The sequence below is a fragment of the Dreissena polymorpha genome, chromosome 1 (assembly GCF_020536995.1).
Source record: "Dreissena polymorpha isolate Duluth1 chromosome 1, UMN_Dpol_1.0, whole genome shotgun sequence".
Lineage (NCBI taxonomy): Eukaryota > Metazoa > Mollusca > Bivalvia > Myida > Dreissenidae > Dreissena > Dreissena polymorpha.
Window position 1 is genome coordinate 41,225,607 of NC_068355.1, and position 26,995 is coordinate 41,252,601.

The 26,995-nt window shown below is 33.4% G+C and overlaps 2 protein-coding genes across 2 annotated transcripts in view; one reads left to right on the forward strand and one right to left on the reverse strand.

Annotated features, from left to right (window-relative positions):
* The first annotated feature begins 1,903 nt into the window (after positions 1-1,903).
* LOC127869513 (uncharacterized) overlaps positions 1,904-26,995 on the forward strand; it is a 32,822-nt gene continuing 7,730 nt past the window's right edge. Inside the window, exons 1-2 of the mRNA XM_052412158.1 lie at positions 1,904-2,125; positions 24,152-26,445. Coding sequence (XP_052268118.1) covers positions 24,153-26,445 — 2,293 coding nt within the window. The 5' untranslated portion in view covers positions 1,904-2,125; position 24,152. The remainder of the gene's footprint in view (positions 2,126-24,151; positions 26,446-26,995) is intronic.
* LOC127869454 (uncharacterized) lies at positions 10,625-20,672 on the reverse strand. The gene is made up of 2 exons (XM_052412086.1): positions 20,448-20,672; positions 10,625-12,650 (listed from the first exon to the last, which is right to left on the reverse strand). Exon 2 carries the CDS (start codon positions 12,647-12,649, stop codon positions 10,625-10,627), a length of 2,025 nt encoding a protein of 674 aa, XP_052268046.1. The 5' UTR covers position 12,650; positions 20,448-20,672.

The following is a 26,995-nucleotide window of genomic DNA, read 5'->3' on the forward strand; positions in this document are numbered from 1 at the left end:
GCCTCAAAAGAGGAAATTAAGGGAAAGGTCCTTGAAGCTTTCATGATTCAGCACTATGCCGACAAATTATTTTACTCTGAGTTTTCCTCTGAAGAGGATGTCAGTGACATGTGCTTTCTTGAAGACTGACTTGAGATTTTTTTAACAATAAGAGGTTTTGCTATGGCTAGGGCCATTCAACGCACAATAAGTAGAGGAAAGATTTTTGACAAGTCAGCTCCATCAAAAAGTCTCAAAGGAAGTTTGAAAAGCATATCAGCCGATCAACTAAGCCGTAACTAAATACAATTGGTAGGTCAATAAAGAATATGAACTCCTGTACGAAATGTCACCAGGATTTGATGGCTTTGTAGAACTATTACATGCATTTGAGTGAAACTGAAGGGCAAGAACATTTAATGTTTCTTGTATTTGCTTGAAAGTAACAATTCAAAGTTGTGTTTCCTTCAATGTTTTTTTCCCCTAAATGTTGATACATATGTTTCTAATTTTATACCAATGATATGTGAATTTTATATCTGGAAATGTTACTCTTTATTACATCTTTATCCTTATAACATAATTTATTATGTTCTATACAAATAAAATAATGCTTAAAATAGTTTTATTTTGATATAATCGCCATTTTCATTTAAATTGAGTTGCATAGGAATGTCACATGTTCGTTCACACTTTATATCAAACCGGCATTATAACACTTTGGATGTGATATTGCTAACAACTTTATTCAGAAAATGGAAGTAGATGGAAGATGATAGTGAATATGAAGATTTTTCTATCGAATCGTGGATGTATGCGCCAGCATTTAGTTACTGTACTGTCAGTAAGATATTTCTGAATATTATTAGGACATCAAGTCTTTTGCATATTCTCAGGATTACAAGCTCTTTGAAAATACAGATTTGTGAACATATAATTGTCTTACTATGTTTAAAGCACATGTTGATATTAACAAAACACTATTTTAATGTCCTTTATTGTTATTGTACACTACAGTACAAGCGCGTAATAAGCAACACAGAATGGGTACTAAAACCAGTTCTGAATGGAAAGAATTTCTAAATTGACATTCAAAAGTATTAACTGATTTTGATTTTCATCTACAACACTGTTATTTAATAAATAAAACTAGTTTCATGTTGTGAAAATGTTGCTAAGCTTATTAAAGCTTCAAATACAACTTTATTAATCATGATGATGACATTAAAACAAGGACATGGTGTTTGCCCAAGGGGGAATGGGACCATGGTGTCATAGGGGCACCCCTTTGTCAGGCATAGGGATAAGGTTTATCATGCAAAGTTGACTTAATTGGGAAAGGGATATCTCTCATCTAATATCATACTGTGCCAGACATAATCAAATTGAGATAATCCCTTGATAACAGATAAGGCGCATATCAACACACTAATAGCCATAAACTGTATGACACAAAAGGCATTTATGTATGGAATAATATACAGCACTAGTAACTGGTGTCAATTTGAGACCTTCCTTGATTGGTGTGTTGCTATGGATATTTAAGATATTAGTACAGCAATTATCCTTCTATTTTTGGCCCTTAACTAATTGATGCTAGATTTTATCCTTACTAAGTAATGAGTCAAAGCTGTTTATTGTTAACTTAATGAATACCAATTTCTAATAAATACAATTTATGCGCAACCCTTAGCATATTGTACTGTGATTTTTTCACTATAACATACATTCTGAATAGTGGTTCATACTTTGTGTGAGCGACTCATAACTTGATATATTTATGCTGTAGGTTGCACTTGTCCTGTTTATGTCTTCTACCAATTCAATATTAGTCTTAAATAATAAGCGATTGCTTCAAATAACTGTTTCCAACGCATTCATGCATACATGCTCATGAAAATGAGAGAATTTTGAAAAATCAGGGACCTATACAAACAAAGGGATGAGACACTCACTGAACCGAAGAACAAGCTATCGCGTTGTTACGCAAAAGGGAACGAGACTTGCGACCCAACGAGACTTCGCGCTTCGAGGCAAATTTTAACAGCCGCCATTTTGACAAAGCGAGACCGTGACAAAGCAATCGAGAAATAATAAGAGTACAAATTAACCAAGTGTTGCCAACACAGAAGTATTCATTGCAAAGGTTTGTTGAGTTTGATACATCTTATTGTTTCATTTGTTTTCGACTATGCTTTGTATTTACTTATAAAACAACGGTGGGTATTTTCACCAAATCATGCGTATCATTGTTTACACTTCCATAATCCGAGAAACGTGTGTCGTGGCTTTTTTCAAAAGGCTTGGTCAAATAAAGCTCTATACTATTGATTTTGGTATTCTTACAAACGTTACATTTCAACGCATTGTGTGATGCTAATTTTATTTGTATTGTTAGCAAATTCATGATTTTAAATGAGCACAAAGGCAATACAATTTAAGTCATTTTTTAATTTTTACCACTATCAGTTTCATCAACATATGTCGTGGCTCTTTTTGAAAGGCTCAGTCAATACTAGCCCTATATTAATCTTATGGATATCTTTACAAACATTACATTTCAACGCATTGAGTGATGCTAATTTTATTTGTATTATTTGCAAATTCATGATTTTGAATGAGCACAAAGGCAATACAATTTTAGTCATTTTTTTATATTTTACCACTTTCAGTTTCACCAACATATGCCGTGGCTATTTTTGAAAGGCTCAGTCAATACTAGCCCTATATTAATCTTATGGGTATCTTTACAAACATTACATTTCAACGCATTGAGTGATGCTAATTTTATTTGTATTATTTGCAGAGGCATAATTTTGTATTAGCTCAAAGATTATACAACTTTAGTCATTTTTTATTTTGTAATCACTATCAGTTTGATCAACATATGTCGTGGCTCTTTTCGAAAGGCTCAGTCAATACTAGCCCTATATTAATCTTATTGGTATCTTTACAAACATTACATTTCAACGCATTGAGTGATGCTAATTTTATTTGTATTATTTGCAAATTCATGATTTTGAATGAGCACAAAAGCAATACAATTTTAGTCATTTTTTTATTTTTTACCACTATCAGTTTCATCAACATATGTCGTGGCTCTTTTTTGAAAGGCTCAGTCAATACTAGCCCTAATAGACGAGTTAATTGTTATTGTTTACATTCGGGATTTTCCGCGCATGCGCACTGACTGGTTGGCAAAAACACTGGTTACAGTAACGTAAAACATGTATAAAGGGCTTTTGTTTAGTCAATAAATTGATAATAAATACGAAATAAACATTAAAACTCTTTAAAAAATAAATGTATATTCACAAATAAAATTTCCTCTTCATAAAAATACGAAGTAGTTATTAGCATAGAGTAAACGTGATCGGAAGACTTAATACTGACAATTCCACAAAACAAAACAATAAATTAGCCGTATTCTTTCTGATAATAAGACTTGAATAAATTATATTTAAACACTAATAAAACATATTTTAATTGTATTATAATTTTAAGTGGTGTGGATAGTGTTTTATTTCATCAGCGATCAATAGAGTCAGAGGTGCATTTAATCAATTATAAAAAAAGCCCTAAAAAGCGGAATACAGTACTATTTTTAAATATTGTGGTAATTTTCTTTTACATTGAATGAATTTACGTTTCGTTTACATTGAATGAATATAAATTCAATTTACCATACAAACGGAAAAACCCTGCATATTAATTACCCAAATGTAACTGTCTTTGCATGTATATTGAAATCTCTATTAGTAATAAGGAGTGATAAAAATATAGCATTTTATGATAGATGCATATATTTAATTTATCTAACGGCCCCTTTTGTGACTGCTTATGTTCATGATCGTGTTTCGGACCCTGCAGTAATGTACAATCTTTACACATAATAGCGGAGTTAACTTTTGCCGGTACCCGTTAAATACCTTAATTGCATAGCAGTAAAATTGCACAATATTTAAATGTATAGTTATTAAACAATGTATTATTAAGTTTAACTGGCTAATAAATATATACACTCGTTCCCGTTTATACATTTCCGACAAATGTTTTCATTTTTGTTAAAATATTTCATAAAAAATTAACTTATCAGTATTTTTAGCTTTAAAATGTGGCTTAAATGATTGCTCAATATGCCAAGAGATGACATAGAGGTATCGTGACTTATGTTTACTGACCAGACACTCGTCTGCAACATGTGGTTTATGCAGGGGTCCAAGTGTAGGTCCCTGGGTTTATGACACCATGTTTTCTTTGTATTTGTCTGGACAGTATCCGATCATAACGAGATAATCGGTTTGTGATAACAAAGGTGCAATTATACACCGGGATATAAATGCTGCAACAAAGAGTGCCAAAATTAGTGTGAACAATAAAATAAAACAATTACATTAAATAAAAGAATTTATTGAATGTGTAAGAAGGTAAGTTTTTCCAGACACATAAAGGTTCAAATCAGTTACCCTATGTCGCGTACATACAATTGACCTATTCGTTGTTTGTTTTTATCCTTATTTGTTTTCGTTCATTAAATTTAATTCATTCTAAAAGAATTTTAATTTCTGAGAAGTTTTTAACTAAAAATGGTCGCGATGAAGTGCCAAGTAGAGAGATTTTTGTTTAACCACATACCGAGCTCTTAGATTGTGTTCCACTCCCGAGTTCGTTGTCAGTAAAAACAAATAATAATAAAAACAATAAAATCGTTCCAAAGATGCATTTCCTTGCATGCTAATGTTTTATTCAGACATAATTAGTAAAATTATATTCGATATTGTGCATGATTATCATTAAAAACGAAGATTTCGTCAACCTTCTCTATATGCGCTTATATAAATTGCACCTCTTTTGCCAACCAGTGGGCGGAGTCTAAACTTTGCAGGTGCGTGTGACGTCACGCGTTAACTCGTCTATATATATCATGTTGGTGTCTTTACAAACGTTGCATTTCAATGCATTGTGTGGTGCAAATTTAATTTGCATTATTTGCAAAGGCATAATTTTGTGTTAGCTCAAAGATAATACCATTTAATTCATTTTTTTTATTTTGTAATCACTATCAGTTTGATCAACATATGTCGTGGCTCTTTTCGAAAGGCTCAGTCAATACTAGCCCTATATTAATCCTATGGGTATCTTTACAAACATTACATTTCAACGCATTGTGTGATGCTAATTTTATTTGTATTATTTGCAAAGGCATAATTTTGTATTAGCTCCAAGATGATACAATTTCAGTTATTTTTTAATTTTTTTAGTTAAACGTGTTATCAACATATGTTGAGGCTTTTTTCAATAGACTCCGTCAATAGTAGCACTATTTTGATCATGTTGGTATTTTTGCAAATGTTACACTTCAATAAATTGTGTGGTGCACATTTTATTTACATGAATTGCAAAGGCATAATTTTGTATTAGCTCAGAGATTATACAATTTTAGTCTTTTTTTTTTTTTTACCAGTCTCGGTTTTGAATGTGTATGTCAATGCTCTTTTCAAAAGGCTCGGTCAATAATTGACCTATGATAATCATGTTGGTATCTTTAGAAATGTTACACTTCAATGCATTGTGTGTTTCACATTTAATTTGCATTATTTACTAACTCATAACTTTGTATAAGCTCAAGGACAATACAACTTTAGTCATTTTTTAATTGCTAGACCGCTTTCAGTTTTGTATACATATGTCATTGCTTTTTGCGGAAGGGCCAAGGCTCTGTAAATACTAGCCCTATATTATTCATGTTGGTATCGTAACCCTTTCAGCGCTGGAATCGAATTTTAAAGGCCTTTGCAAACTGTTTGGATCCAGATGAGACGCCACAGAACGTGGCGTCTCATCAGGATTCAAACTGTTTGCTATTCTGAAAGTATTCTGTGAAAAAAATCTAAGAAAATGCTAATTTTAGAAATTCAGCAGACGACACTTCAGCAGACGACAAATTTCCCAGCATGCTAAGGGTTAACAAATTGTACACTTCAGTGCATTGTGTGGTGTACATTTAATTTGCATTATTTGCAAAGTTCTTGATTTGTTTAAGCTCAATGATGATACAATATTAGTCCTTAATCAATTATTTAAAAAAACAATTGAGATTAACATTTGTCTCCGCTTTTTCTTATGGATTGGTCAATACAAGCTATATTATTGTTTGTGTTTGTACCAATGTTACATTTCAATGAAATGTATGGTGCATATTTTAAATGCATTTTTTGAAAACACATAGCTTTGTAATAGCTCAAAGAAGATGAATGAACGTTTACTTATCTATAGTTGTATTCAAACGATAAATTCTATTTTATGAATAGATATATCCGAAGCTGATTGAAATCCTAAAAAAGAGACATTTTGATTCTTAAGCACAACTTTTTTGTTAATTGGCAAATTCCAATTTCTGTAAACTGCTTCGTTATTTATGTTGCTAGAAACATGCAAATCCATCATCATAAATTATGCCTTCATTTTTCCAGGGACCTATACAAACAAAGGGATTAGCAACCTCGCGATATCCCGTTACAGCACGCAAAATAAACCGGTGCGCGAGATCAGGGACCTATACTTTAATCTCGATCGATTGGTCCCGGTGCAGCGATAATAAACCGGTGCGCGAGATTTGATAATCTCGATCGATTGGTCCTGTGTAGCGATAATGCGGCTACACGATATAGATTGCGAGGGATTTCGCTTATTTAACGCGTTACGTTTTTTCGGATTCAAATTATATTATGGTAAATAAACAAGTACGTATTCGTTTAATTGTTGTGTTGTTGATCTCAAAATCAATCATTAATTAGTCTTATTATTACGCAGTATGTCGAACGGGCACCCAATTATCGGACTCTTTGATGAATATTAATTGCCGGTTGTTTCGCCAGGGTTAAATTGCCGTTGTTTATCGCACGTACATGCATGTACAAAAGACCGGTCTTTTAATAGAATTAAAATGTTACCATGTTTTGTTTAAAATAGCAACATTATCAAGACATGTTAAGTGCAAACAACTCAAAATGTATAATTGTTCTTTTAACCTCCGACGCAGCAAATTTTCGAATGTCATTTTAATATTCATTTGGACTCCCTTAAGTCATAGTGAACGTCGGATTCATGGAATTTACTGAAAATGTCTTATAAACATAAAGATTTCCTTTCATGGGATGACGACATAGATTTAGATTTGGTATTAGGTGATTATACTGATGATGAGGCAAACAATAAATCGCAAGCAAGCACGAAAGAGCTGTGCTATATTTGTCCTGTTTGTGGCGCGGAGTATAAAAGTGTATCAGGATTTCGAGGTCATGTCATGAAAAAACATCAACAGAATTTACGAGGTAATAAATATTGGATGCATTTTTTAGTTCTGCATTTTGCGTACAAACCAGACAAAAAACAAGAAAGGTTTTCGTGTTTTAGTAGTTCTATATATATATATATATACTCATGTTTTATTCGTTTTATTATCATATATATCTCGAACAATCAATAAATAAAACAACATTAATAAATCAAATCCTCGCACATGCAAGTAAGATATCCAAAACAGTGGACACATGATACGGTGTAATAATGATGAGACAATTGAATCTGGCATTTACAGTTACTACTAAATAGTGTGTACAAAGGAGTTTAGTGTTTTATTCCTTTAATTATCTTCAAAGAAATGAATATAAAACGTGTTGTAGAATGGTTTTGACAAAATTATGGACAAAGATTTAAATGCAGTTAATAGAACATAAATGTTTATTCTGACTAAAGCATATTAAGCTAATCGTCATTTACACTACATTTACAATAACAGCATGCTTTTGAAGTAAATACAAATCATGCATCACTTCGAAAAAAGTTCAATTTACAATATAAGGAATAAACATGTTTTCGTGAGAATGTTAATATTGTTAATACATAGTGACCACATAATGTCAAATGTAGTTTAATAATAACAACACTTCGTTACATTATTCTGTACCAGGGACCTGTACTTGTATAGGTCCCTGTCTGTACCAAAGTTCATAAGTGAAAAATATAATTATTAAATGATTTTTTTAAAACAAGAATTACATACATTAATATAAAGTTAGGACATATATAATTGCATAAAGTATATACTTGCATTGTTTTTCATTCGTAATTACAAAATTGTAGAAATATAGAATTGAGTAATACTGACAATGTAAAAGCTGTATGATATAAATGATACCTCTACCTATGCTACACTTAATTGAAGTTAAGTATAAGTAATATCCTTGTGTTGACAACCTATACTAAAGCAAAACTATAGTTTATGTATAGCGATATGGTTGCTTAGAGTATATAAAGTACAATCATTTTATTTAGAGAGCAATCGATAAGTAAAATTAATAACTCCATCTATACAAACTAGTTAATTTCATTTATCTATATCCCAACATCGACTATCTATGCGAAAAAAATATATAGATGAGCTAGAGGGATATATTTGCTCGTAGGAAATTAAATAATATTGTACGTAGGAAATTAAATAATATTGTTAGCTTTAAAAAACAAATACGACAAAATAACTTAAATGTAGTAAATATTATACAAATTATATGGTAAGTTATTTTTTCGCATTTTTTTTTTTCAAATAGTACACTATTTTTTCGTTTCATACATACAATATTCTTTAATGTACAATACCTTCAAATTAAAAAAACAACAACAAAATAACTATACATAAAAAACATACACATGTTACATGAACATTCAACAATACACATGTTATACTAGTTGGATGTAATGTTTCAGTAACTAATCACTTTCTTAAAATATAGTACAAGTGTACAACATGTAAAAACATGGATCCATAAGATAAGACATATGCTTTAACTATACCGCACATTACTTTTACATAAATAGGCACGTAGTCTACATTCAGTAATCGCACTTGAACAAACTGAATAAAATCAAATAAAAGATTCATATAATGTACAACATATAAACAAATCCAATACTTGTTATACCCAAAAAATCCAATACTAGTTATTCATTCAATGCGATCAATACCTTTTGCAAACTAAATTATTCAAAGTTTTTTTGAGTCTGCAGTGAGAACAAATTTCTTAAAGAAAATGTTAATATTCAAGTAACATTGATGCTACATACAGAACCAGTGATTAAGCAGTATTTGCATGGTTTTAGGAACTCAGTTTATAATAACATGACAATATAAAAGTAAAATGTGCAGCTCCATGAGAAACACATGCATGCCAAATATCAAATTGCTATCTTCAATGTTACAAAAGTTATGACCAATATTAAAGTTTTCAGACGGACGGACTGACTGGCGGACAGTTAAAAAACTATACACCACCATTTGGGGGCATAACAATTCATAACATATATAACACCAAAATTTATTTAATGATTTATCCTTGTCATTTAAATTGATCAATAAGTAAAGTTCACTGCATTAGCTAAAAAATATTTATAGGATACAAGTTACTTTTTAAAGATACCAGTTTTGTTCTAGGACTTATGGCAGATATTTTATAATGTACAGAAATAAAAAAAATTCCATCATCGAGTGTATGAGGTTCATGTATTGTGCATACCATCCCAGCACTGACAAAAGTTAAATTTACAGAAAAGGTTTACATGAATTATCTATGCATACAAATAAATCTGTATGATTGGTTTATGGAAACTTATGTTAATAATCTGTAAACATACATTTCCATAAAAAAAGATTTATTTTTATGCAAACATAATCAGGGACCTATACAAACATATTTGTATAGGTCCCTGACATAATTAACCCATTTATGCCCAGTGGACTCTCCCATCTTTCTAAATTGGATCAATTTATTTCCAAAATTAGGGGTGTCAAGTATATTTATATCTATATTTAGAATATTTCATAAAGAAATTCATTTAAGCAAACAGCGCAGACCCAGATGAGACGCCACATTATGCGGCGTCTCATCTGGGTCTACCCTGTTTGCAATGTTCTTTTTCTCAGGACGCTAGGCATAAATGGGTTAAAGTCAACCTTTTCTGTTTACTTTCGTCTTTTTAACTTGGAATGGTCAATGTTTTCTTTGTCGACCGCACCCCTTTTAATGTTTCCCTGCTTTACTGGTACAGCCAAAGAGTCAACAGTTCTCATTGTTGTCATCACATTTCTGACCTCATAGACAGTTGGGTTATTATTTGATCCCGCTTTATGTCTATAGTGACCGAAATGTTGCTCAAGAGGATCCTGATTGAAATTATGGGTCAATACAAAATTAGCACCCTTGCTTAACATAAACTTCACACACTCGGTGATGGAATTTACAGATATTTTAAGTCCATCGAGAGTCTGGTGGCTTAAAATCATCTTGGCCCGCTGGGAATCATTGAAAATTCCTGGTCTTCTTTGAATGCTCTCCTCCCACTTATTGATGTAACCAAGAAAATCTTTAGTCAGGAAGTTCAAGCGTTCATCATCCACACTAGTGTAAGGCAGTAAATTGTCATTGCGTTTATTTCTCCCTTCAAACAAACTCCTAACATTTAGACAGTCAAAAAATTTGTTGAATAGTTTCATGAACTGCACAGTTTCTGAGACCTCTGGACCGTACAACTCCTCAAGGGCAAGAGCTACAGAGTCGCTCAGAACCTGTGCAGCTAAACTGACCTTCATTTAGTTGAAGGAAAGCAGATCAATGTGTTTTCGCGACAACTTTGGGCAGGGAGAGTACAAGTTCATCTCGCAATGTTCCTCAAATAAACGAACTAGGTGCATCCATGAAATGTCTTTATCATTCCTCCACAGCATTCTTGATTTTTTGTGGGCATGTGAGTTACTAAAATTGTTCCTCACATTCTTCAGAAGATGTGGAACATCTGATATAAAGTAAATGTTCTGGTCACTGTTGTGTGGATTTTCCGTCTTGTATACCACAGATTCAATACCCACTCGATGCATGTTGAAAAACCGTCTATTTGGTGATGCACCGTCACAAGTGAAGAACAAGACATGTAAATTAATTTGGGATAATTGTAGTAACGCTACTGTCTTCCACAGAATGGGGTACAAAAAATCGGCTGTTATGCCTGTCGTTGCAAAACCAAACAACGGAAAACACCAGTTGCAAGACAAACTTCGCAGCATCACAACCAACATGTATTTTGCTAGTTCTTTTTTAGTTTCATTCTTTGTTTCGCTGAATTGCATCATTTCATTGGCAACATCGCCTAGATTGCAGTATCCGATGAGCTGTCCAGTGTGTTTGTCGTACACTAAATCTTCTTTAATTTTTATCTCATCAAAGAGAAGACCGACATAATTCCTCCACTCTGTGTCATACAGGTGTCTCTTCACAGCTTCCTCCTTCAACAAACCTAGAACATCTGCCTGGTGACCCATTTCACTCTTAAGGAAGTGCGAATAGTCAAATAATGTCCTTGTTGATGGCAAATTTACAAATCCAGTTTCGCGAAGAACATCATACGCTGTTTCTGACTTTTGTCGAAGGTAGAGACACCAACGAATGATCATGGGGTGCCAGCGCATCCCTCGACTGTCTTTCTTTTTGGCAAAAGACATCTGCTGTTCCCAAAACAGACGCTGTCGGCTGGTAGAAATCGGGAACGATTTTTCAAATTCTGTCTCACAACTTGCCATCAGGTCTTTCAGTTCATGATGTTCACTGCCTTCAACACTGATCCCATTTGCTGTGATGATCTTATCAAATTCCCTCCTTTGTTTCCACAACTCTGTTTGTAAATTTTTTATTTCATGTTTCTGCTCGTTTAATTTCATATTAAGTTCCTGTTTAGTCATGTCTCTATGTTTAAAGTTTGTGTGGCTGTATTTTCGGCACGAATTTAGTCTGCTTTCAACCCTATTTTTCCTGCTTTGTAATAAGTAAAAGTACTTTTTGCAGGCTGTACACTTTTTTGATGTGGACAGCATGTCACATTTCACAGATCTAATAGTGGAATTATATCTCTCTCCACTGGCATGTGTTGCGTTGAAGTCCCCTTCCCTGTACGCCACAATTTCTGGGGAGTTGTTGCTGGACAACCCTGATCCAATGGGAACTAAATTTGAAAATTCCACCTCAGGATTTCCTATGCAGACATCAAATTTTAACAGTCTTTCCAATAACACCAGAACATAAGCAACGCGATTGATATGTTGTGGCAGTCCAGTCCATATTTGGTGAGATCTCGGAATGCATTTCCGATGCACATAGACAGAGCATGTAAAATCACTCTTAATTTCAACCGATAGCTTGATTGCTGTCAGACTGTCATTTGCATACAACTGTAACATTTGAATTGATTGCTCTGATTCCTTTACAACGAACTGAGATGAAATATTTTGCAGTTTAAGTTCCACAGCAAAGTCTGAGAAGGTTGTCGTCTCCACCTCCATTTCTAGAAGCCCTGAACTACATTCCATCACATCAGCTTCAGGCTTATCAATGTTTGTCTCCTGGAAGGAGTCAAGCTCATATGTGGAGTCTTCATCAATAGCATAACTATGATCACTTGTGACCTGCACATTTTCACTTTCTGACTGGGTAGAAGTATCTGTTGTAGCTTTAATTTTCACCAGGGGTTCACTGGCAACATGGTTTTCTTCCTTTGGCTGTTCAGATGTTATGTAGTGGTACTTGCGTTTCACCGTAAGGGATCCTCTTTTGCGTTTTCTAGGCATTCTAAAAGCATAAAACAAAACATATTCTAAAAATCAGTTAATAAAATGTTTACACAGTCACCATTATTTATTGAAAACATGGCTTGCCACCATAGGAAGACTAATAGACTATGCCAACTTTTTCCACATTTTTCGCAACCTTAACGCAAAACCTAAATGCAAAGTGTGACGGAATTTCAGATGACCAGACAGATGGACATAAAAATGTACTTAGTTGTATCAACATATTAATAAAATTAATTGAAATATTTATGTAAGAATTCCGATTTTTTGCTGTAATTGAATAACAATTATCTACACATTTCAGAAATTCTTAATTGAAGCATTAACAATGTCGAAACAAACTCTTGAAAATATCTCAGAATAAATGTTTTCTCCAATGATAAAGAAATATGACCTTTGCAATTTTTCAATTTTTTTTCTAGGATAATAGTTATAAAATTTATATTTTAACAAACATTGGCCAAACATTCTGTGAATGAGAACGATTATAAATTATGTCTCTTGTTTTGAGAAAACTTGGCATAATGCATGTGCTAAAGTGTCGTCCCAGATTAGCCGCACGGGCTAATAAGGAACGACACTTTCCACTTTTATGACATTTTTCGTTGAAATGAAATCTCTTCTTAGCAAATATCCGATTAAGGCGGAAGGTGTCGTCCCTGATTAGCCTGTGCAGTTACGCACTTGCATTATGCCCAGTTTTCCCAGAACACGACTCATATAATAATGAACACATATTATTTGCAGTCACATACTATAGTTTGTTCAGTGATGTAAAAAAGGATTAAACAAGTATCAACCTAACATTTTTCAGCATCAGATCACAAGAAAAACGACAACCAGAAGGGACAAAACAGTAATTGGCCCAAAGAAGAATTTACTAAGTTACAGACAATCTTCCCTCAAGCCTTCTCAAACAGCTTAAAAAACATCCAAACAAATGAGCTATACAATATTTTTGGAAAGTCGATTGAGGCTGAAATCGCCGAACAATTAGAGATGAACAAGGAGGTTGAGAAATATTTTGAAGAGATAATTACAATCTGTCACAAAAACAACAACCTATCTTCTACAGAAGAAAGGGAACTTCTCTTCAAAACAGTTCACCGTATAAGGACTGACAAGGAAATTGTTAGTAAAGGAGTGATTTTGATACAATCAAGTGTAAAAGCACAAAGTGCAAAAGACATAAACAACTTCCTCCAAATTATCATTTTAGAATTAATTGCTGAAGTTATTAAAGCAAGAAGGCAACTTGAAGAAAAAACATCTGCAGCAAAAGTATCTGAAATAAGTGACTCAGACAACAAAGTCCTATACTACATATCTGGGTACATTATCAAATATTTGGAAAAAAAACACTCAAAACAGAAAAATAAACAACTAAGGGACAGAAGTCTTAAAACAGTGTCAGCATTAACAAATTCTTCTGGTGCAGTATCCTTTACTGACAAATTTTCAGTGTGGTATGATAAAAAGAATCGAGGTGGACTCAAGATGCCATGTGAAGACTTCTTTTGCATGATTCGTGAATTTGAGCGTGTTGTCAGGGAAAACCAATACACTGAACACAACATTGCCTCAAAAGAGGAAATTAAGGGAAAGGTCCTTGAAGCTTTCATGATTCAGCACTATGCCGACAAATTATTTTACTCTGAGTTTTCCTCTGAAGAGGATGTCAGTGACATGTGCTTTCTTGAAGACTGCCTTGAGATTTTTTTAACAATAAGAGGTTTTGCTATGGCTAGGGCCATTCAACGCACAATAAGTAGAGGAAAGATTTTTGACAAGTCAGCTCCATCAAAAAGTCTCAAAGGAAGTTTGAAAAGCATATCAGCCGATCAACTAAGCCGTAACTAAATACAATTGGTAGGTCAATAAAGAATATGAACTCCTGTACGAAATGTCACCAGGATTTGATGGCTTTGTAGAACTATTACATGCATTTGAGTGAAACTGAAGGGCAAGAACATTTAATGTTTCTTGTATTTGCTTGAAAGTAACAATTCAAAGTTGTGTTTCCTTCAATGTTTTTTTCCCCTAAATGTTGATACATATGTTTCTAATTTTATACCAATGATATGTGAATTTTATATCTGGAAATGTTACTCTTTATTACATCTTTATCCTTATAACATAATTTATTATGTTCTATACAAATAAAATAATGCTTAAAATAGTTTTATTTTGATATAATCGCCATTTTCATTTAAATTGAGTTGCATAGGAATGTCACATGTTCGTTCACACTTTATATCAAACCGGCATTATAACACTTTGGATGTGATATTGCTAACAACTTTATTCAGAAAATGGAAGTAGATGGAAGATGATAGTGAATATGAAGATTTTTCTATCGAATCGTGGATGTATGCGCCAGCATTTAGTTACTGTACTGTCAGTAAGATATTTCTGAATATGATTAGGACATCAAGTCTTTTGCATATTCTCAGGATTACAAGCTCTTTGAAAATACAGATTTGTGAACATATAATTGTCTTACTATGTTTAAAGCACATGTTGATATTAACAAAACACTATTTTAATGTCCTTTATTGTTATTGTACACTACAGTACAAGCGCGTAATAAGCAACACAGAATGGGTACTAAAACCAGTTCTGAATGGAAAGAATTTCTAAATTGACATTCAAAAGTATTAACTGATTTTGATTTTCATCTACAACACTGTTATTTAATAAATAAAACTAGTTTCATGTTGTGAAAATGTTGCTAAGCTTATTAAAGCTTCAAATACAACTTTATTAATCATGATGATGACATTAAAACAAGGACATGGTGTTTGCCCAAGGGGGAATGGGACCATGGTGTCATAGGGGCACCCCTTTGTCAGGCATAGGGATAAGGTTTATCATGCAAAGTTGACTTAATTGGGAAAGGGATATCTCTCATCTAATATCATACTGTGCCAGACATAATCAAATTGAGATAATCCCTTGATAACAGATAAGGTGCATATCAACACACTAATAGCCATAAACTGTATGACACAAAAGGCATTTATGTATGGAATAATATACAGCACTAGTAACTGGTGTCAATTTGAGACCTTCCTTGATTGGTGTGTTGCTATGGATATTTAAGATATTAGTACAGCAATTATCCTTCTATTTTTGGCCCTTAACTAATTGATGCCAGATTTTATCCTTACTAAGTAATGAGTCAAAGCTGTTTATTGTTAACTTAATGAATACCAATTTCTAATAAATACAATTTATGCGCAACCCTTAGCATATTGTACTGTGATTTTTTCACTATAACATACATTCTGAATAGTGGTTCATACTTTGTGTGAGCGACTCATAACTTGATATATTTATGCTGTAGGTTGCACTTGTCCTGTTTATGTCTTCTACCAATTCAATATTAGTCTTAAATAATAAGCGATTGCTTCAAATAACTGTTTCCAACGCATTCATGCATACATGCTCATGAAAATGAGAGAATTTTGAAAAATGAAGGCATTAATTTATGATGATGGATTTGCATGTTTCTAGCAACATAAATAACGAAGCAGTTTACAGAAATTGGAATTTGCCAATTAACAAAAAAGTTGTGCTTAAGAATCAAAATGTCTCTTTTTTAGGATTTCAATCAGCTTCGGATATATCTATTCATAAAATAGAATTTATCGTTTGAATACAACTATAGATAAGTAAACTTTCATTCATCTTCTTTGAGCTATTACAAAGCTATGTGTTTTCAAAAAATGCATTTAAAATATGCACCATACATTTCATTGAAATGTAACATTGGTACAAACACAAACAATAATATAGCTTGTATTGACCAATCCATAAGAAAAAGCGGAGACAAATGTTAATCTCAATTGTTTTTTTAAATAATTGATTAAGGACTAATATTGTATCATCATTGAGCTTAAACAAATCAAGAACTTTGCAAATAATGCAAATTAAATGTACACCACACAATGCACTGAAGTGTACAATTTGTTAACCCTTAGCATGCTGGGAAATTTGTCGTCTGCTGAAGTGTCGTCTGCTGAATTTCTAAAATTAGCATTTTCTTAGATTTTTTTCACAGAATACTTTCAGAATAGCAAACAGTTTGAATCCTGATGAGACGCCACGTTCTGTGGCGTCTCATCTGGATCCAAACAGTTTGCAAAGGCCTTTAAAATTCGATTCCAGCGCTGAAAGGGTTACGATACCAACATGAATAATATAGGGCTAGTATTTACAGAGCCTTGGCCCTTCCGCAAAAAGCAATGACATATGTATACAAAACTGAAAGCGGTCTAGCAATTAAAAAATGACTAAAGTTGTATTGTCCTTGAGCTTATACAAAGTTATGAGTTAGTAAATAATGCAAATTAAATGTGAAACACACAATGCATTGAAGTGTAACATTTCTAAAGATACCAACATGATTATCATAGGTCAATTATTGACCGAGCCTTTTGAAAAGAGCATTGACATACACATTCAAAACCGAGACTGGTAAAAAAAAAAAAATGACTAAAATTGTATAATCTCTGAGCTAATACAAAATTATGCCTTTGCAATTCATGTAAATAAAATGTGCACCACACAATTTATTGAAGTGTAACATTTGCAAAAATACCAACATGATCAAAATAGTGCTACTATTGACGGAGTCTATTGAAAAAAGCCTCAACATATGTTGATAACACGTTTAACTAAAAAAATTAAAAAATAACTGAAATTGTATCATCTTGGAGCTAATACAAAATTATGCCTTTGCAAATAATACAAATAAAATTAGCATCACACAATGCGTTGAAATGTAATGTTTGTAAAGATACCCATAGGATTAATATAGGGCTAGTATTGACTGAGCCTTTCGAAAAGAGCCACGACATATGTTGATCAAACTGATAGTGATTACAAAATAAAAAAAATGAATTAAATGGTATTATCTTTGAGCTAACACAAAATTATGCCTTTGCAAATAATGCAAATTAAATTTGCACCACACAATGCATTGAAATGCAACGTTTGTAAAGACACCAACATGATATATATAGACGAGTTAACGCGTGACGTCACACGCACCTGCAAAGTTTAGACTCCGCCCACTGGTTGGCAAAAGAGGTGCAATTTATATAAGCGCATATAGAGAAGGTTGACGAAATCTTCGTTTTTAATGATAATCATGCACAATATCGAATATAATTTTACTAATTATGTCTGAATAAAACATTAGCATGCAAGGAAATGCATCTTTGGAACGATTTTATTGTTTTTATTATTATTTGTTTTTACTGACAACGAACTCGGGAGTGGAACACAATCTAAGAGCTCGGTATGTGGTTAAACAAAAATCTCTCTACTTGGCACTTCATCGCGACCATTTTTAGTTAAAAACTTCTCAGAAATTAAAATTCTTTTAGAATGAATTAAATTTAATGAACGAAAACAAATAAGGATAAAAACAAACAACGAATAGGTCAATTGTATGTACGCGACATAGGGTAACTGATTTGAACCTTTATGTGTCTGGAAAAACTTACCTTCTTACACATTCAATAAATTCTTTTATTTAATGTAATTGTTTTATTTTATTGTTCACACTAATTTTGGCACTCTTTGTTGCAGCATTTATATCCCGGTGTATAATTGCACCTTTGTTATCACAAACCGATTATCTCGTTATGATCGGATACTGTCCAGACAAATACAAAGAAAACATGGTGTCATAAACCCAGGGACCTACACTTGGACCCCTGCATAAACCACATGTTGCAGACGAGTGTCTGGTCAGTAAACATAAGTCACGATACCTCTATGTCATCTCTTGGCATATTGAGCAATCATTTAAGCCACATTTTAAAGCTAAAAATACTGATAAGTTAATTTTTTATGAAATATTTTAACAAAAATGAAAACATTTGTCGGAAATGTATAAACGGGAACGAGTGTATATATTTATTAGCCAGTTAAACTTAATAATACATTGTTTAATAACTATACATTTAAATATTGTGCAATTTTACTGCTATGCAATTAAGGTATTTAACGGGTACCGGCAAAAGTTAACTCCGCTATTATGTGTAAAGATTGTACATTACTGCAGGGTCCGAAACACGATCATGAACATAAGCAGTCACAAAAGGGGCCGTTAGATAAATTAAATATATGCATCTATCATAAAATGCTATATTTTTATCACTCCTTATTACTAATAGAGATTTCAATATACATGCAAAGACAGTTACATTTGGGTAATTAATATGCAGGGTTTTTCCGTTTGTATGGTAAATTGAATTTATATTCATTCAATGTAAACGAAACGTAAATTCATTCAATGTAAAAGAAAATTACCACAATATTTAAAAATAGTACTGTATTCCGCTTTTTAGGGCTTTTTTTATAATTGATTAAATGCACCTCTGACTCTATTGATCGCTGATGAAATAAAACACTATCCACACCACTTAAAATTATAATACAATTAAAATATGTTTTATTAGTGTTTAAATATAATTTATTCAAGTCTTATTATCAGAAAGAATACGGCTAATTTATTGTTTTGTTTTGTGGAATTGTCAGTATTAAGTCTTCCGATCACGTTTACTCTATGCTAATAACTACTTCGTATTTTTATGAAGAGGAAATTTTATTTGTGAATATACATTTATTTTTTAAAGAGTTTTAATGTTTATTTCGTATTTATTATCAATTTATTGACTAAACAAAAGCCCTTTATACATGTTTTACGTTACTGTAACCAGTGTTTTTGCCAACCAGTCAGTGCGCATGCGCGGAAAATCCCGAATGTAAACAATAACGATTAACTCGTCTATTAGGGCTAGTATTGACTGAGCCTTTCAAAAAAGAGCCACGACATATGTTGATGAAACTGATAGTGGTAAAAAAATAAAAAAATGACTAAAATTGTATTGCTTTTGTGCTCATTCAAAATCATGAATTTGCAAATAATACAAATAAAATTAGCATCACTCAATGCGTTGAAATGTAATGTTTGTAAAGATACCAATAAGATTAATATAGGGCTAGTATTGACTGAGCCTTTCGAAAAGAGCCACGACATATGTTGATCAAACTGATAGTGATTACAAAATAAAAAATGACTAAAGTTGTATAATCTTTGAGCTAATACAAAATTATGCCTCTGCAAATAATACAAATAAAATTAGCATCACTCAATGCGTTGAAATGTAATGTTTGTAAAGATACCCATAAGATTAATATAGGGCTAGTATTGACTGAGCCTTTCAAAAATAGCCACGGCATATGTTGATGAAACTGAAAGTGGTAAAATATAAAAAAATGACTAAAATTGTATTGCCTTTGTGCTCATTCAAAATCATGAATTTGCAAATAATACAAATAAAATTAGCATCACTCAATGCGTTGAAATGTAATGTTTGTAAAGATATCCATAAGATTAATATAGGGCTAGTATTGACTGAGCCTTTCAAAAAGAGCCACGACATATGTTGATGAAACTGATAGTGGTAAAAATTAAAAAATGACTTAAATTGTATTGCCTTTGTGCTCATTTAAAATCATGAATTTGCTAACAATACAAATAAAATTAGCATCACACAATGCGTTGAAATGTAACGTTTGTAAGAATACCAAAATCAATAGTATAGAGCTTTATTTGACCAAGCCTTTTGAAAAAAGCCACGACACACGTTTCTCGGATTATGGAAGTGTAAACAATGATACGCATGATTTGGTGAAAATACCCACCGTTGTTTTATAAGTAAATACAAAGCATAGTCGAAAACAAATGAAACAATAAGATGTATCAAACTCAACAAACCTTTGCAATGAATACTTCTGTGTTGGCAACACTTGGTTAATTTGTACTCTTATTATTTCTCGATTGCTTTGTCACGGTCTCGCTTTGTCAAAATGGCGGCTGTTAAAATTTGCCTCGAAGCGCGAAGTCTCGTTGGGTCGCAAGTCTCGTTCCCTTTTGCGTAACAACGCGATAGCTTGTTCTTCGGTTCAGTGAGTGTCTCATCCCTTTGTTTGTATAGGTCCCTGATTTTTCAAAATTCTCTCATTTTCATGAGCATGTATGCATGAATGCGTTGGAAACAGTTATTTGAAGCAATCGCTTATTATTTAAGACTAATATTGAATTGGTAGAAGACATAAACAGGACAAGTGCAACCTACAGCATAAATATATCAAGTTATGAGTCGCTCACACAAAGTATGAACCACTATTCAGAATGTATGTTATAGTGAAAAAATCACAGTACAATATGCTAAGGGTTGCGCATAAATTGTATTTATTAGAAATTGGTATTCATTAAGTTAACAATAAACAGCTTTGACTCATTACTTAGTAAGGATAAAATCTGGCATCAATTAGTTAAGGGCCAAAAATAGAAGGATAATTGCTGTACTAATATCTTAAATATCCATAGCAACACACCAATCAAGGAAGGTCTCAAATTGACACCAGTTACTAGTGCTGTATATTATTCCATACATAAATGCCTTTTGTGTCATACAGTTTATGGCTATTAGTGTGTTGATATGCACCTTATCTGTTATCAAGGGATTATCTCAATTTGATTATGTCTGGCACAGTATGATATTAGATGAGAGATATCCCTTTCCCAATTAAGTCAACTTTGCATGATAAACCTTATCCCTATGCCTGACAAAGGGGTGCCCCTATGACACCATGGTCCCATTCCCCCTTGGGCAAACACCATGTCCTTGTTTTAATGTCATCATCATGATTAATAAAGTTGTATTTGAAGCTTTAATAAGCTTAGCAACATTTTCACAACATGAAACTAGTTTTATTTATTAAATAACAGTGTTGTAGATGAAAATCAAAATCAGTTAATACTTTTGAATGTCAATTTAGAAATTCTTTCCATTCAGAACTGGTTTTAGTACCCATTCTGTGTTGCTTATTACGCGCTTGTACTGTAGTGTACAATAACAATAAAGGACATTAAAATAGTGTTTTGTTAATATCAACATGTGCTTTAAACATAGTAAGACAATTATATGTTCACAAATCTGTATTTTCAAAGAGCTTGTAATCCTGAGAATATGCAAAAGACTTGATGTCCTAATCATATTCAGAAATATCTTACTGACAGTACAGTAACTAAATGCTGGCGCATACATCCACGATTCGATAGAAAAATCTTCATATTCACTATCATCTTCCATCTACTTCCATTTTCTGAATAAAGTTGTTAGCAATATCACATCCAAAGTGTTATAATGCCGGTTTGATATAAAGTGTGAACGAACATGTGACATTCCTATGCAACTCAATTTAAATGAAAATGGCGATTATATCAAAATAAAACTATTTTAAGCATTATTTTATTTGTATAGAACATAATAAATTATGTTATAAGGATAAAGATGTAATAAAGAGTAACATTTCCAGATATAAAATTCACATATCATTGGTATAAAATTAGAAACATATGTATCAACATTTAGGGGAAAAAAACATTGAAGGAAACACAACTTTGAATTGTTACTTTCAAGCAAATACAAGAAACATTAAATGTTCTTGCCCTTCAGTTTCACTCAAATGCATGTAATAGTTCTACAAAGCCATCAAATCCTGGTGACATTTCGTACAGGAGTTCATATTCTTTATTGACCTACCAATTGTATTTAGTTACGGCTTAGTTGATCGGCTGATATGCTTTTCAAACTTCCTTTGAGACTTTTTGATGGAGCTGACTTGTCAAAAATCTTTCCTCTACTTATTGTGCGTTGAATGGCCCTAGCCATAGCAAAACCTCTTATTGTTAAAAAAATCTCAAGTCAGTCTTCAAGAAAGCACATGTCACTGACATCCTCTTCAGAGGAAAACTCAGAGTAAAATAATTTGTCGGCATAGTGCTGAATCATGAAAGCTTCAAGGACCTTTCCCTTAATTTCCTCTTTTGAGGCAATAATGTGTTCAGTGTATTGGTTTTCCCTGACAACACGCTCAAATTCACGAATCATGCAAAAGAAGTCTTCACATGGCTTCTTGAGTCCACCTCGATTCTTTTTATCATACCACACTGAAAATTTGTCAGTAAAGGATACTGCACCAGAAGAATTTGTTAATGCTGACACTGTTTTAAGACTTCTGTCCCTTAGTTGTTTATTTTTCTGTTTTGAGTGTTTTTTTCCAAATATTTGATAATGTACCCAGATATGTAGTATAGGACTTTGTTGTCTGAGTCACTTATTTCAGATACTTTTGCTGCAGATGTTTTTTCTTCAAGTTGCCTTCTTGCTTTAATAACTTCAGCAATTAATTCTAAAATGATAATTTGGAGGAAGTTGTTTATGTCTTTTGCACTTTGTGCTTTTACACTTGATTGTATCAAAATCACTCCTTTACTAACAATTTCCTTGTCAGTCCTTATACGGTGAACTGTTTTGAAGAGAAGTTCCCTTTCTTCTGTAGAAGATAGGTTGTTGTTTTTGTGACAGATTGTAATTATCTCTTCAAAATATTTCTCAACCTCCTTGTTCATCTCTAATTGTTCGGCGATTTCAGCCTCAATCGACTTTCCAAAAATATTGTATAGCTCATTTGTTTGGATGTTTTTTAAGCTGTTTGAGAAGGCTTGAGGGAAGATTGTCTGTAACTTAGTAAATTCTTCTTTGGGCCAATTACTGTTTTGTCCCTTCTGGTTGTCGTTTTTCTTGTGATCTGATGCTGAAAAATGTTAGGTTGATACTTGTTTAATCCTTTTTTACATCACTGAACAAACTATAGTATGTGACTGCAAATAATATGTGTTCATTATTATATGAGTCGTGTTCTGGGAAAACTGGGCATAATGCAAGTGCGTAACTGCACAGGCTAATCAGGGACGACACCTTCCGCCTTAATCGGATATTTGCTAAGAAGAGATTTCATTTCAACGAAAAATGTCATAAAAGTGGAAAGTGTAGTTCCTTATTAGCCCGTGCGGCTAATCTGGGACGACACTTTAGCACATGCATTATGCCAAGTTTTCTCAAAACAAGAGACATAATTTATAATCGTTCTCATTCACAGAATGTTTGGCCAATGTTTGTTAAAATATAAATTTTATAACTATTATCCTAGAAAAAAAATTGAAAAATTGCAAAGGTCATATTTCTTTATCATTGGAGAAAACATTTATTCTGAGATATTTTCAAGAGTTTGTTTCGACATTGTTAATGCTTCAATTAAGAATTTCTGAAATGTGTAGATAATTGTTATTCAATTACAGCAAAAAATCGGAATTCTTACATAAATATTTCAATTAATTTTATTAATATGTTGATACAACTAAGTACATTTTTATGTCCATCTGTCTGGTCATCTGAAATTCCGTCACACTTTGCATTTAGGTTTTGCGTTAAGGTTGCGAAAAATGTGGAAAAAGTTGGCATAGTCTATTAGTCTTCCTATGGTGGCAAGCCATGTTTTCAATAAATAATGGTGACTGTGTAAACATTTTATTAACTGATTTTTAGAATATGTTTTGTTTTATGCTTTTAGAATGCCTAGAAAACGCAAAAGAGGATCCCTTACGGTGAAACGCAAGTATCACTACATAACATCTGAACAGCCAAAGGAAGAAAACCATGTTGCCAGTGAACCCCTGGTGAAAATTAAAGCTACAACAGATACTTCTACCCAGTCAGAAAGTGAAAATGTGCAGGTCACAAGTGATCATAGTTATGCTATTGATGAAGACTCCACATATGAGCTTGACTCCTTCCAGGAGACAAACATTGATAAGCCTGAAGCTGATGTGATGGAATGTAGTTCAGGGCTTCTAGAAATGGAGGTGGAGACGACAACCTTCTCAGACTTTGCTGTGGAACTTAAACTGCAAAATATTTCATCTCAGTTCGTTGTAAAGGAATCAGAGCAATCAATTCAAATGTTACAGTTGTATGCAAATGACAGTCTGACAGCAATCAAGCTATCGGTTGAAATTAAGAGTGATTTTACATGCTCTGTCTATGTGCATCGGAAATGCATTCCGAGATCTCACCAAATATGGACTGGACTGCCACAACATATCAATCGCGTTGCTTATGTTCTGGTGTTATTGGAAAGACTGTTAAAATTTGATGTCTGCATAGGAAATCCTGAGGTGGAATTTTCAAATTTAGTTCCCATTGGATCAGGGTTGTCCAGCAACAACTCCCCAGAAATTGTGGCGTACAGGGAAGGGGACTTCAACGCAACACATGCCAGTGGAGAGAGATATAATTCCACTATTAGATCTGTGAAATGTGACATGCTGTCCACATCAAAAAAGTGTACAGCCTGCAAAAAGTACTTTTACTTATTACAAAGCAGGAAAAATAGGGTTGAAAGCAGACTAAATTCGTGCCGAAAATACAGCCACACAAACTTTAAACATAGAGACATGACTAAACAGGAACTTAATATGAAATTAAACGAGCAGAAACATGAAATAAAAAATTTACAAACAGAGTTGTGGAAACAAAGGAGGGAATTTGATAAGATCATCACAGCAAATGGGATCAGTGTTGAAGGCAGTGAACATCATGAACTGAAAGACCTGATGGCAAGTTGTGAGACAGAATTTGAAAAATCGTTCCCGATTTCTACCAGCCGACAGCGTCTGTTTTGGGAACAGCAGATGTCTTTTGCCAAAAAGAAAGACAGTCGAGGGATGCGCTGGCACCCCATGATCATTCGTTGGTGTCTCTACCTTCGACAAAAGTCAGAAACAGCGTATGATGTTCTTCGCGAAACTGGATTTGTAAATTTGCCATCAACAAGGACATTATTTGACTATTCGCACTTCCTTAAGAGTGAAATGGGTCACCAGGCAGATGTTCTAGGTTTGTTGAAGGAGGAAGCTGTGAAGAGACACCTGTATGACACAGAGTGGAGGAATTATGTCGGTCTTCTCTTTGATGAGATAAAAATTAAAGAAGATTTAGTGTACGACAAACACACTGGACAGCTCATCGGATACTGCAATCTAGGCGATGTTGCCAATGAAATGATGCAATTCAGCGAAACAAAGAATGAAACTAAAAAAGAACTAGCAAAATACATGTTGGTTGTGATGCTGCGAAGTTTGTCTTGCAACTGGTGTTTTCCGTTGTTTGGTTTTGCAACGACAGGCATAACAGCCGATTTTTTGTACCCCATTCTGTGGAAGACAGTAGCGTTACTACAATTATCCCAAATTAATGTACATGTCTTGTTCTTCACTTGTGACGGTGCATCACCAAATAGACGGTTTTTCAACATGCATCGAGTGGGTATTGAATCTGTGGTATACAAGACGGAAAATCCACACAACAGTGACCAGAACATTTACTTTATATCAGATGTTCCACATCTTCTGAAGAATGTGAGGAACAATTTTAGTAACTCACATGCCCACAAAAAATCAAGAATGCTGTGGAGGAATGATAAAGACATTTCATGGATGCACCTAGTTCGTTTATTTGAGGAACATTGCGAGATGAACTTGTACTCTCCCTGCCCAAAGTTGTCGCGAAAACACATTGATCTGCTTTCCTTCAACTACATGAAGGTCAGTTTAGCTGCACAGGTTCTGAGCGACTCTGTAGCTCTTGCCCTTGAGGAGTTGTACGGTCCAGAGGTCTCAGAAACTGTGCAGTTCATGAAACTATTCAACAAATTTTTTGACTGTCTAAATGTTAGGAGTTTGTTTGAAGGGAGAAATAAACGCAATGACAATTTACTGCCTTACACTAGTGTGGATGATGAACGCTTGAACTTCCTGACTAAAGATTTTCTTGGTTACATCAATAAGTGGGAGGAGAGCATTCAAAGTAGACCAGGAATTTTCAATGATTCCCAGCGGGCCAAGATGATTTTAAGCCACCAGACTCTCGATGGACTTAAAATATATGTAAATTCCATCACCGAGTGTGTGAAGTTTATGTTAAGCAAGGGTGCTAATTTTGTATTGACCCATAATTTCAATCAGGATCCTCTTGAGCAACATTTCGGTCACTATAGACATAAAGCGGGATCAAATAATAACCCAACTGTCTATGAGGTCAGAAATGTGATGACAACAATGAGAACTGTTGACTCTTTGGCTGTACCAGTAAAGCAGGGAAACATTAAAAGGGGTGCGGTCGACAAAGAAAACATTGACCATTCCAAGTTAAAAAGACGAAAGTAAACAGAAAAGGTTGACTTTAACCCATTTATGCCTAGCGTCCTGAGAAAAAGAACATTGCAAACAGGGTAGACCCAGATGAGACGCCGCATAATGTGGCGTCTCATCTGGGTCTGCGCTGTTTGCTTAAATGAATTTCTTTATGAAATATTCTAAATATAGATATAAATATACTTGACACCCCTAATTTTGGA

Bases quoted from the DNA above. Each gene is read 5' to 3' on its own strand.
- LOC127869454 (XM_052412086.1), bottom strand. From the start codon at position 12,649: ATGCCTAGAAAACGCAAAAGAGGATCCCTTACGGTGAAACGCAAGTAC.